Raw genomic sequence first — 12,823 nt, 5'->3', positions numbered from 1 at the left:
CCTCACTGTCTTGGGCTCTTCTCATCTGTGGCCTCCCTGCTGCTGCTGCTGGAAGCAAAGAATCACTCGAATGTTCTCATTTTCCTTTCCAACGGTAGCGGGACAAATTAGCATTAGCATGAATGTCCACGTCTGATTATGGCTGTATTACAAAAGATTCACTTCAATTTGATTTTATACTTGAAGTCCAGACATTTAAAAAAAAAAATCTTTCACGTCCTTTTAAAGAAACATTTTTGTTTGCTTTTTGGTATGATTTGTCCGCCGGGCCCAGACGGAATGCTCGTTATTGTCCTCACGTACTTATCTCTTCTGGTACACGATATCCGCTTGTAAGTAATCACGGCTTTCAAATGCGGCGGCACACTAAATCACAGTTGTTGTTTTTTTTTAAAAGAATCCAAAAGTGAGTTTTTCAAGCGTGTCCTGATAAAGTTTACAGACATAACAAAAGAAAACAAATAGCGATTAAAGTCAGAGAGAATAGCGCTCGGGTCAGCGGCTCCCCGCTGCGTTTTCTGGAAATGAGATTTTCTATCGGATAGGAAACGATGAAGTGACACCTTATGAATGATAGCGGCGTCCAAAACACACACACTCTATTTCTGGTTATTGCTTTGAACAGAAAAACAACAACACAATATGTTAGCATACCAACTGCAACTATCTTAGCGATTTTAGCTAACTTGTTCAAATTGGATTCATTCTGTACTTGATGTTTTTTCTGTGGGCTATAATGACCTTTGCCCAGCATAGCATCTGCTAAAATGTTAGCATTTCCTCATTTTTCTACCTTTCCTACCTTTCAACTCAACAGTATCTGAGTTTAGTATCGTCTCTAGTGAGCATACTCTTTGCTCTACTCTTGGTGGGGATTTATTCATGAAAATGTTACAGGATGGAATTAGGCGTCAACAAACCAATGAGCTTTGCCGCCTCGCGTATTAGCATCCCGCTCACTTGCTGCGATCAGACGGCCTAATTAAAGGCGGCTGAATGCCAGGCGCATTGTTATTCTGCCGGCGTGGCGTGGCGCAGCGCGGCGCAGCCGCCGGGCTCGTTGATGGATGGCCATCTCCTCCGTGGCGGCGACGCCCCTCAGCGTACAGCAGGAGGCGCTGATAACTTCATGCGGACAAATAAGGAGTGTCACATTTATTGATCCTCAACGCACACACACGCCGCCCCCATCCCTTCCCCCCCTCCATCTCACACGCTCGTCACATTACAGGCAAGCTCGTTGCTTTGAAAGCGTCGTCTCCCGTGACAAGTGCGGCGCAGCCTGAATGTGATCAGCATTTAAAGTGCGTCTTTCATCCGGCTGACTGTCTACGCGCAACAGCATGCCGTCTGCGTACAATAAGACCTTAAATAACGTAACGCACGGGGTGGGTGAGATTGTCTCTTAGCAGCGGGCATAACGAGAAATGCAATTTATTCGGCGGCACGTCGCCGCTCGGACAGGCAGGTAATGAAAGGCATAGGTCATTGATGAAGACCTAAAGCTGCAGCTTTGCTGTGAAATGCATTCAGAAATAGCTACTGGAGAATGTGACAGGAGGTGCTTGTACAGTGGCTATCAAAAGTCTACACACCCCTGTTGAGAGGCCAGTTTTTGATGCTGATTTGCCCCACTGTTGTGTCACATTTTGTTAAGAACACTTTTTTTGACGGTTTTCTATTGTTGGGGCACCTGTGTTTTGTGAGTTGATGTAACGTGCCTCGTACCTGACCACTTTGCAGCCGGGGACCACCCGTACGAATGCGAGTTCTGCGGGAGCTGTTTCCGCGACGAGAGCACGCTGAAGGGCCACAAGCGCATCCACACGGGGGAGAAGCCCTACGAATGTAACGGCTGCGGCAAGAAGTTCAGCCTCAAGCACCAGCTGGAGACCCACTACCGCGTGCACACAGGTAAACACACGCCAATCACTTGTAATGTTTACATTTGGGCTGGGCATTTGGCAAACCGAGTCGATGCCAAGCTCGTGCCGGTTGAGAGGTTTCTGCCCTCTATTCCCCTACTAAATGGAAATCCAGAACAAGTTAGCAAATATAAAGTAGCACAGCATACCAAAAGGTGTTTCTCAGATTGATCACGTTGATCATTTGAAGCTCAGTTGACCAACAGCTCGATTATATTTGTGGACGCTTTTGTTCACGTCGGAACTGTTGCTAACCAAAAGAGCAGCACCTAGCAAAACACACAGTCTTTTGGTAGTGGAAGTGATGGACAAGCATGCCGCAATATTAATTTGGTCCCTAAAACTTCTTTTAATCCGGCACCTCTATCTGGATGTCATTAGACGATGCGTGTGTCCCTACTGCTGAGTGGGAATGAGCTTTTCCGCTAATGCATTCATTGTCACACATTGTGGCTGCAGCACATGATGTGCTACTCGCACGCACGCACACGGCAGAGCAGAGCAGATGCATATCTTTGTTGCCGCGCTACAGTAAATGAATGTCTCCAAAGACTGCTTATTGATCGCGGTATATTTAGAGCCCCATAAAGATGTTGACACTGTGATAAGCTAGCCTGCGCCGCCAAAGGGAGCTCAGCTAAGACTGATCGGCGAAGCCCATCGGGACGCTTGTGCTTCCTTGCTGTTTCCTCGCACACAAATTCGGTATTTCAAGGGTTTTTGATCCCCGGACTCTCTTACAGGGAAGACATTTTTCATCCTAAATTGTAATCAATTGAAATGTGCAATCATGTAAACAAGTGACTTTGAAAACTACAGCTGGCCCAGCCCAGTTTGAAAAGCCCAGCTTGAATTGACACGCACGGCACACGCGCCCATCTCCCTTTCAATAAGACACACTATCAAGGCAGGCTCTCCAATAATTGGCTCCCACCTCCACACGCATCCAACTCCTTTTTTGTAGAGGGGGCTGCGCAGCGGGGGAGCTCCAACGCCAGATAACGAGAAGGAGCGACAAGCTCGCCGTCAAAGGCCACCTCACATAAAAGGCAGCCGCTTGATGAATCATCGACAAGCGGCGCGGAGCCTGCCCCCCACCCCTCCCTCCGCAAATGCCGATGCCGGATCAATAGCGCCGGGGGAAGGGGGCATTTGCAATTCATTATTAGCCGCTTATGTGAGGCCACCTTGTTTACAGTGCGGTTATCGATATTAGTAGCCGTCGGGCTGGCCCACGTGTATTTACGCTTATTGGCTTCCTTGGCACGGTCAAGGTCAAGCAGGGGAGGCGGGCCACGTCTGGGACGGCGGCGACCTGATCATTTGCCGCCCACCTCCCCCAATGCTTCTGGCAAAAGGTCGCCATTTACATGTCTTAGATTGGATCGTCCCCCCGACATCGCTCACATCGTTAGCTCACTTGGCATCATTAGCGAACAGTTAGCGTTGTTAGCATGAACACTCGGATAGCGACGATACAGGAGAGCCTTGTTGTCTTCAAACGGGGTCCGCTTATGGATTGGGCTTTTTCCTCAGGTGAGAAGCCATTCGAGTGCAAGCTGTGCCACCAACGATCCAGGGACTACTCGGCCATGATCAAGCACCTGCGCACCCACAACGGCGCCTCGCCCTACCAATGCACCATCTGCCTGGAGTACTGCCCCAGCCTGTCGGCCATGCAGAAGCACATGAAGGGCCACAAGCCCGAAGACATCCCTCCGGACTGGCGCATCGAGAAGACCTACCTGTACCTCTGCTACGTCTAAGCGAGGGAAGGTATTGGGGAAGGAGGGAAGGAAGGAAGGATGGGGCGGGTAGAAGGGGAATGTAATTTGAAGGCGCTAGGCCAAGCTGTGCAAAAGGACGAAAGACCGATTAGCGTCTTTTCTTGCAAAAGCGATGACAAAAGAAGGGTCCTCCCGGAGAGACGTCAAAGTCTGTGGCGTTAGTTCGGAATCACCGGGTGGGTCAAGTGCGCATTGTGTTCCTTTCTTTATTTCTTTCAGTTGTTCAGGTCGCCTCGTGACGGAAACACGAGAGCTGCAGGGAAAGTATTGCTGCTACAGCGTTGACAGATTCTCAAGGGCTATCGGACCCAGACAAAATAGCATTTGGTCGAATCTCGAAGCATCTGACATGATGTTTATTTTGTCACTTCTTTTGCGTTCCCTTACCAATCTCCACACAAATCCAGGTCACGTGATGATGATGATGCCAATGTGAGGAAGAAAACGTAACACTTTGTGTTTGTGGTAGTTGCTGTTGCAACTGATACGAGTGGAGACCTCTGCCAAGGACAGCCAAAGCCCCATTTGGATCACTACCAAATTGTGTACATACATACCAGATAACCACCATTTTTAAAAATCTACCGCTAGCAATGTTTGTGTCATGGCGCTAATGAGACAAACGACCAAACCATCCCCAATTGGATCACTGTTGTTGATGCAGTCCCTCCAAATCTGCTCAGTAGCCTTCTTGGTAGTCTCGCTAACGCACCTCCTTTAGCGAGAATGGCACTTAATCGAGTAGCCCGACATTTGCCCAATTTTGATTATCCGCTGAGAAATGAATGCAAGTTCCAGAAAGTGGCCGCCCATTCAAAACAAGAATACCTGGAGCGGCATTGAAATAGATTTTGTTCTTTTTTGGAGAGCGAAGACCTCCAGCAAGAAAGCCCTGGCTATTATTGGTTGGTCACCAAAATCGATGGAGCTTCAAAAAAAAGCATTGTATGCCCAGCAATGTATTCACTTCTTCCTTCTTGGTGTGGCGCTAACGAGAATGCACACTTGAGTAAATTCCCAGAAAGTGTCCTTAGCATAAGAATTGTTGGGTATGCACAGAAATTGGACAATTGGAGCCTTGCCCCACGGCTCCAACAAAAATGCCCACCGAGTACTTGAACGTCGACAGGTCGTGTCGATTTTTTTTTTTTTTCACCGGATAGCCCCTGAGAATCTTCAGCCGGTCGGAATATGCAGTAGATGACGAATCGGAAGCGCTAAAAACAAAGTATGAACTTAATTGATCAGTTGGGTGGGAGGGGGAGGGGCTTCACAGTGCTGCTTTTTTAGGGGGGCCGTCAGTCTTCCTGGTCCGGGTGTCGAAAGACTGACTTGTATTTTTGTCCCGCTCATCGATCAATGTATCGCCGCAATTACGACAACAGTTTCTGTTTGATATCAGTCCAGCTTTATATTCACATTAATCACAGCAATACACCGCCGCCATCCGCGTATACTCTCATTTATCTCACACTAACCACAAAAAAAATGTCAGGCTTGGGAAAGAAAAACGGCTGCTCTCGAAGGAGTGAATGTCGGAAATGGGCCGGCGCCATCTCAACACGTGAATGTGAAAAGACTTGCACGCTTGGCTGGGGAATTTGGGAGCCCGAAAATGCCGACCGCCCGGCCCGGTGAAGGAAAGTCACTGTTAACCGAGGAAGCGAAAGCGGGAATTGTCAACTGGAGTATTCGGGTGATTGCCCAAGAGGGGCGGGACCAATAGGGCGATGGAAACGTGGACTCTTTTCTCTGTGGTTTCATCTCCTCGTTTTCACTTCATACTTGAATTACCTCATTTTGTGACCTCATGTTTTTTTCTTGTTTTTTGTTAACCCCGTGTTTTGTTAGCGTCGCGAGTCGGAAAGATGCATTGCACAGCGTGATGAAGCTGTTTGTGTGTGTGTGAGCGTGTGTGTGTGCGTGTGCAGGAGCGTGTGTGCGCGCACGCAGACACACATTTCAAAAGTGCCGCGGCAGCGATGAGATTTAGTTTGTGCGTGCTACCAAATTTGGTATTATTACTATTAACCGCGCTTGTTGGAGTCAGCAGGTTGGTCTTTTTTATTTGATTTGTTTGTCCTTTTTTTGTGTGTTGTTTGTTAAAAAAAGCTACCTCTCTTAAGTTCATGTTTTGGCAAAAGCACATTTTTTCATCATTGCTACTTCATCTCACGCTTACGTTTTTTTGTTCCTCCAATTTGAGTCGCCGGATTTCCTCAAATAGCGGCCCCCTCTCAAATCATTGTTGTTGAACTTAACAAATGCCTTCCCGCCAGTCGACACTGCCCTTATACAAGTCAGGGAAGGTGAAGTCGGAAGTCAGTTTTGCTCGCGCTGTTGCTAACCAAAACAGCAGCAGCTACCAAGTTGCTTTTTTGGATGAATGAAAACGTGGGGTCATCATTGGTCCATGTTTATTTGTTATTTGCTTTTTTTTTTATGTAAAAGCCTCATCCCAACACCCACGCATTTGCATTTTTTTTTTAACACAATGCTCACTTGATGCATTTTGTTTACTGGCTCCCACGTTTATTCACTTTTTTATCTAATGCAAGTTTTTTTGTTTGTTTGCATATTCATGTTTTTCACCTGATTTTAACTCCCACTTATTTGTTGTGTTGGTTTTTATACCTAATCATCCACTTATTTGTGTTTTTAGTTTACCTAATGCCCTTTTTTTTGTATTTATCCAATTTATCCAAACTTCACTTATTTGACTTTTTCACCCATTCTCCGCTTATTTGCTGTTTTTTGATGATGTTGTTTATTCAGTTTTGCCTGATTGCCACTTTGTCGTGTTTTTTTAATTTACCTGATCTTCTGCTTATTCATGTTTTTAATTTACCGGCTACCCCGCTTATTGGCTTTTTTTTTTTTTTTTTTACCTGGGCCACCCCCGGGGCCACTATATGAGGAAATACGGTTATTTTAAAGCAAAAAAAAAACTGTCAAAAAATTACCATAATAGAGATTGATGGGATGAATGGGGACGTAGTCCGAGATAACGTTTTGGGATGGAAGAAAATAATACAAAAAAGCAATTTTGAAGCCTTAAGTGATGCGCAAAATGAGGAGGAAGATAAGAGGAACGCACTATTGCTTCACGGGTTCAAAAACGAACGTAGACACTTGAACATATGTGAATAGACTTGTAGTTTTGTAATGTGAACGGTGGATCAAATGGTGCTGGAGGTCTTTTCTGGGTTAGGGTTTTTTGCAGCGTGCGATGGACAATTGGACGTTTAGTAATCATCAACAAAAAAAAAGTCAAAAAATGAATTCCTGAACGAGATTCAACGGAGGTGATTTGATATTAAAAAAAAGCAACAAATTGTGATATTTTTGTATTGCGTGTCAGTCCTGTCTATTTTTTTGTGGAGAGTCTGAGCAGGGCACACATTGGTCTTTTTTTTTTGCCTTTGTTTTGTTTTCTCTGGTGTAATTCTTGCCTTGCTCCTCTTTGATATCGTGTGAACATATTGTAATAATAATGATAATAATAATAAGTGTTGCTTTCTGGATGTCAATTACATTGTAGGTGAAGGACAAAAAAAAATCTTACCGCCAACTTTATTTGGATGTGACATCAACAACAAAACAAAAAAACGAGAGTACTTGTCACTCACCATTCTATCAATCAAACTTGACCGTGGGCTTGTTATTATTATTATTTTTTTTTGTATTATTTGTTTTGTACTTGAAAAGAGTAAAAGAGAAGGGATGGCACGTCCCGTAACACTGTGAGCCGAGAGGTTTGGGGAATTTTGTTTCTTACCCCCCACGACATCACCTGCAAATATCAACAGCAAAACAATCTCACAAATCAATCGTTACCCACAATGCAACACTTACCCGTCAAGTCAATGACGTCATTGTCCTTTGAATGTTTTCTCCTTTTCCCGTGCGCTTGACAGAGTGTGTAGCTATGCGTGTGTGTGCGTACTCGTGGAAAAATGCACTAAATCAGATACAAAACTTCTATTCTATGCCACTGTTTTTGTTTTTCTTTCTATGTTGGAAAATGATGTAACTCTATATACTCGTTGGCATCAATATCGTTCTTCCCTCAGTGTTCCTCTACGATGTTTTTTCCCGTACTGTTTGTGTGCCTAAACATGGAAATTGTTGGGGGGGAGACGTGCTCCGTTTCTGTATTTTCGGATAAAAGATTTTGCCAAAAAAAATGAAAAAAAAAAATGTTGTCCGCCAGCAGCCATGGGATGTCATGATACACAAGTTTTTTTCTTCAGAATTCGAGGGCTATTGATTTGATAGTTTAATTTGATTTTCATTCCTTTTTTTTTTTTTTTTTGTTACACAGCAACAGGTTTGCTGACATTATTGGGAAAAAAAATATATATAAACTTTTGACACCATCTTTTCATGCCCTTAATTCAACCATGAGGTATTGTGGCGCCTTGACATACAAGTGGCCCAAAATATTTTTTTTACACTCTATTTGATTATGTCATTACTGTATATCTTTATAATGTCCAGTAATATTAAGTTCTATTTTTCTTGTTCATAAAAATTGGAAGCAAGAACAGATTAATTGAAATTCCATTCATTTCAGTGGGGAAAGACGATTTGAGATACGCGTGTTTTGAGTAAATAAGGGTTGTATCTCAAGGTAACGCTGTACTTTTGATTGATTATTTTTTTCTTCTTCTTCCTCCAACATGATGCTTTTAGGGCGCGTGGGTAAAAAAAAGTGGCACTCATGGCATCCCTGGAGCAGGCACTTGTACGTGTGTGTGTTTTTGGTGTGGTGTTCCTTCTCGCCATTTCACGCCCATGTGCCATCAAGGTCTCCACGTATGTTTAAAAGAATATTGACAACATGTAAAAAAGAAAAAAAAAGCACCAAGTTATTTTATTTTTATCCAAGCACTGAGGACCAACAACTTTGCTCCGTTCGGACCAAGCGTAACTTTCTTTTTAAGCATAAAAAGCTTTTTTTTATTGGTTGTTTCTTTTCCATTTTGGTGGCAACACAAGTGCCAGTCCAGAAGTCGCTCTGTATTATTAAGAAATTTAAAGATGATAGTGTTTCTTTTTTATTATTTTAATGATGATGATGATGATGATTTGAATTGCTATAGTTTTTGTCTACCTCAGCACCCAATCTTAGCCTAATCTTAGAAGGTGCCCAATTATTTTTAGTTTTTCTTTTGTTTTTTTGTTCTATCGTTTTATTTTTTGTTCTTATCGTTGAAAATTGCATTAGAGCTTTGCAAAAAATGAAAAATGTCCTTTGTCTTTTCCAACGACAATGTGCGATTTTTTTTTTTCACAACTCCCCACTGTGGCAACATGTTTTCATATGTCTCGCCACCATCTGTTAATATTGAGGTTACGTTTGTTTTTGGATTCATTTCCATGTAGAATCAGACGCATCACTTTGTAACATTTCAGTGTTCTCTGATGGAGTGTGAAAAAAAAATGAAATAAACATTTAATGCTGCAGGTCCTTCCATGTTGTCACTAAAGTCGTCAATGTTGTGCCTTTTTGATCGTGGAAAAAAATATTAAAGAATTTTTTCTTTGGGGTTTTACATCCTACTAACAGTATATTGTCTTTTTGTAGTGAGTGGATTGATTTTGTTTGTTTTTTATTTATGGGTTTCATTATAAAAATCAATTGTACACACAGGAAATAAACAATGGACTTTATGTCAGTTGTCTTTGTACTCTCACTGGCTTTTTTTCCCTTAATTTTTCACCAACCATTGTTTTTAATTATCTATACATTCCTACTAATCACAGTTACTATTTTTTGTATTATTTTTCAAACTCAGAGTACTACTAAAGAATGGATTAAAAAGAATACAATAAAGTAGATCAAATGATTTATAAATGATTGCAAAATTTTCTTACATTCTGTAAAAATAGTTGGAAATCTTTGTTGTAGTCCATAGCTGCGTAAATGTAGAATTTTGATCGTTTTCCTGTTTCATTTCAAATGTGTTTATTTGTTAGAATAGTTTGATTCCAAGCACATGCGCAGTCTGCGCCGAGCTCGCCGGTGGAAGGCGACAAAAAGGGAAATGGCGCCACCTGTTGGAGTAAACCAACTCTAGCCCCACTTCGCTCTGTTGATTTTCATATAGCCCGCAATTAATTGTTGGTTGTTTTACAGGTGAGTTTATACTATTTAAGTGTCGTTATTAAGCTGCTTGGCAACTATGCCACCTGACAGACTGACTGTGTTATCTTCATTTTATGTCGTTTTGACAGGAAAGTGGAAATTGTTCACCGCTCATACTTGAATGTTATTGGAGCTAATGAAGAAGGAAGGAAGGAGTCTGCGTCATTTAACATCTTGAGGTAAGCCATCACCTTTGGTCTGGACCTTTGATGCACATTCAATTTGGTGAAAATAATGTTCGTTTGTTTTTCACAAAACCGTAAAATACTTTTATCAAATGACGACAAGCTAGTGAGTTGAAACTGCCGTGTAATGACATATAAACCACACTAAAGTCAGTTTATTTAATTGAAAGTCATTTGGACTAAAATCATCAAGGAGTCAGCCAGGACTTCAACGGAGAAATGCACAGCGACAGCGCCGCTCTCTGGCTGGGGGAGAGAACTACAACGTCGTCAGCAGGCTACCGCAACCACGGTAAGAGAGCATCGTGGTCATGACACACGTGATAAATAATTTGGCCATTGATAATGTGACGTCCTAAATAATGTATGGGGGAGGCATTGCGATTTCATAAATGAGTGACAAGTGGATAAAGTAGCTGCCTCCAAACTCCTTTTCTCTTTGCCACGGAGCCCGGACATTCTGGCGTCAGGCCACTTGCCACACGGACCACAGCGTGCCTAGCGTAATGCTGTAGGCCACCACGGCCAGCAGGTAGACCCTGAAAAGCATCACGTCCAGAACATAGCCCACCTGCAGCCACTCCTTGGCCACCTCGTTGCCGTGGTCTCGTTTCTCCAGAAAGTTGCGTATGGCCGTCACCTCTTGCAGGATGTCACTCACCACGGGGTCCCTATGGGGGGGCAGGCCCCGAGCCAGCGCAGCGGCTTCCCTCTGGTGCCGCCGGCCAATCTCGCAGGTGTGACGGAGCACCCGGTTCTCTCCCTTGTAGTCGTCGTCGTCGTCCATGTCCGAGGCCTGAGGGGACAGTCTGGAGCACAGCCGGTGCTTCTTGCGGATGCAGAAGAGGACCGGAGCTCTCTCCAGAACAAAGTACCTCAGCCAGTGGGGCACGGGGGGCTGCAGGTCCTGCTTGTGGACCAGACGCACGATCAACACCGTTTCCGTCAGGCTGATCACCAGGAGGGCCATGCAAACGACAAAATACACGCCTACGGCACAGGCCGGACGGACGAGATGGGTCAGTCGAACAGACAAACGGGGCCACCCCCTCCCCGCGGAGCGGCGAGCGCTCACCTATCAGCGGCGTTCCGATGGCGGTGGCGGGCAGAGTGTCGGATACGATGATGAGGAAGACCGAGTATCCCAGCAGCAGGGTGATCTTGAAAGAAACTCTCTCGCCGCTGTCAGGTGGCAGATAGAAGCCCACGATGTCCATCACCATGAGGAAGATGCTCGGCAGCAACAGGTTGACCGTGTAGAATAACGGACGGCGCCGGATCACCACCTGTCGACGTGCTTTGCTTTGGTTAGGTGGCCATTTCTAGCCCGCTGTCTGTTATCGAGCAGCCCGTACCGTAAATCCAAATTAACCTTTGGTTTTCTACTAACGCGCCGGATGCTTTGCCTGAGTGAGACCACAGTGGCGTGCCTCGTCCGATTCGCTGGACTCACGTGGAACTTCATCTCGGCGTAGTGGTCGTCGTCGTCCACGCTGAAGATTTTGTAGTTGGACAGAATGTGCAGCAGCTCCCACTCTCCTTGGTTCATGAAGACGCTCTTGTCCTCCCTCAACTCCTCGGGGCTGCGCATCAACGTGATGTTGATGTCGTCAACTGCCGATGGAACATAATGTCAGCGGCGGCGTGAGCGCGTCAAGGCAATGTCTCGCCCCAACATCCCGGCAGGGGCGGACAGAACCACGAGCCCGAGCCTTTTCAATGAACTGTAATCCGAGCGAGTGCGTGGGCCCATACTTGTGTGGAGCCAACTCTGGAAGGTCAGGCTGCATTTCTGGACATCAAATGGGAAGTTGTAGATGTTGAGCGTGCAGGCGGTGACCACTTGGATGGGTTTGTAGTTGCGCACCAGTCCGTCGTGGCTCACGTAGACATACGGGATGTCGGGGGACTTCCCCACGTCCACGCTGCGAGTCGGGATGACAGACGGCGCAAATTTCGACAACATTTCTGGCAAGGCTCCAAAAGACGAGCAAACGAGCGAGCGGACGGACAGACGAAGCTCACAACTCATTGATGAGGATATCCGGCACCCAGATGTTGGCAGTCGGGAGAGAAACTTGTTTGACCTGGTCAAAGTCTTGGGGATTCCAGACGAGGAATTCATCCGTCCATGACTTGAAGGTTCAAGAATGGCACAAGCATCACAAAAGTCTATAGATATATCTACATAGAAGTTGGTAAACAGCAAAGCCACCTTTACCTGTCTGTACCACACGTACGTCGTCAAGACCTGGTTCTTCTCATCCTGTTGAATCAGGTGAAAGGGAGAAATGGTTGAGAAAAAAAAAATGTTCAAAATATTCAATTTACCAGTTTGCGTCAATCCTCACCACGTTGAGGATGGAATAGACCATCAGGTCGATGGCCACCAGGGTGGACGTCCGCCAGTCTTTAACCGGTCGCACCCCTTTCTTGTAGCCGGCGCTCAAAAACTCCGAGAGGCGCACCAATGTGGCGTTGGCCAAGCGGCCGCCGCCGCCCACTCGCTTGGCTGAAATATTTGCAAGCGTTCACTCAGCGGTTTGCATTTGCTGCCATTTGATTGGATGCCACAGAGCTGAGCGACAATAATGTCAGCATATGTCTGCCAAAGGAGAACGCTTACCTGTGCACGTCCCTTGAATAAGGAAGAAGAGAAGCATGCTGATGCAGGCTGATGTGGCTCTCATAGCGAATCCCTCCTGTTGTGAAAATGTGCCTAGAGTGTCCCCATTTGGCCCGGCTCTCGGAGAGGCCCCTCCTACCCGCCCAAAA

The 12,823-nt window shown here is 45.2% G+C and overlaps 2 protein-coding genes across 2 annotated transcripts in view; one reads left to right on the top strand and one right to left on the bottom strand.

The window, feature by feature from the left end:
- The window catches only part of zbtb16a (zinc finger and BTB domain containing 16a), a 66,355-nt gene extending 56,962 nt beyond the window's left edge, over positions 1 to 9,393 (top strand). Inside the window, exons 6-7 of the mRNA XM_088399009.1 lie at positions 1,744 to 1,914; positions 3,462 to 9,393. Coding sequence (XP_088255135.1) covers positions 1,744 to 1,914; positions 3,462 to 3,691 — 401 coding nt within the window. The 3' untranslated portion in view covers positions 3,692 to 9,393. The remainder of the gene's footprint in view (positions 1 to 1,743; positions 1,915 to 3,461) is intronic.
- Positions 9,394 to 10,307: 914 nt separating this feature from the next.
- Positions 10,308 to 12,738, bottom strand: htr3a (5-hydroxytryptamine (serotonin) receptor 3A). The gene is made up of 8 exons (XM_088397679.1): positions 12,675 to 12,738; positions 12,400 to 12,560; positions 12,270 to 12,314; positions 12,074 to 12,183; positions 11,804 to 11,973; positions 11,502 to 11,662; positions 11,124 to 11,334; positions 10,308 to 11,038 (listed from the first exon to the last, which is right to left on the bottom strand). The coding sequence occupies exons 1-8, from the start codon at positions 12,736 to 12,738 to the stop codon at positions 10,515 to 10,517; spliced, it is 1,446 nt and encodes a 481-aa protein (XP_088253805.1). The 3' UTR covers positions 10,308 to 10,514.
- Between the last annotated feature and the right edge of the window lie 85 nt (positions 12,739 to 12,823).

This window comes from Syngnathus floridae, chromosome 15, assembly GCF_059516105.1.
Source record: "Syngnathus floridae isolate MCC-2025c chromosome 15, RoL_Sflo_1.0, whole genome shotgun sequence".
Lineage (NCBI taxonomy): Eukaryota > Metazoa > Chordata > Actinopteri > Syngnathiformes > Syngnathidae > Syngnathus > Syngnathus floridae.
The sequence above is the reverse complement of the archived record's forward strand: the minus strand, read 5'-3'. Positions and strand labels throughout refer to the sequence as shown.

Bases quoted from the DNA above. Each gene is read 5' to 3' on its own strand.
- htr3a (XM_088397679.1), bottom strand. From the start codon at position 12,738: ATGAGAGCCACATCAGCCTGCATCAGCATGCTTCTCTTCTTCCTTATT. The intron at 12,561-12,674 runs GTAAGCGTTCTC...CAAATATTTCAG, and splicing joins TATTCAAGGGACGTGCACAG to CCAAGCGAGTGGGCGGCGGC. The intron at 11,335-11,501 runs GTGAGTCCAGCG...GCACGTCGACAG, and splicing joins ACGCCGAGATGAAGTTCCAC to GTGGTGATCCGGCGCCGTCC.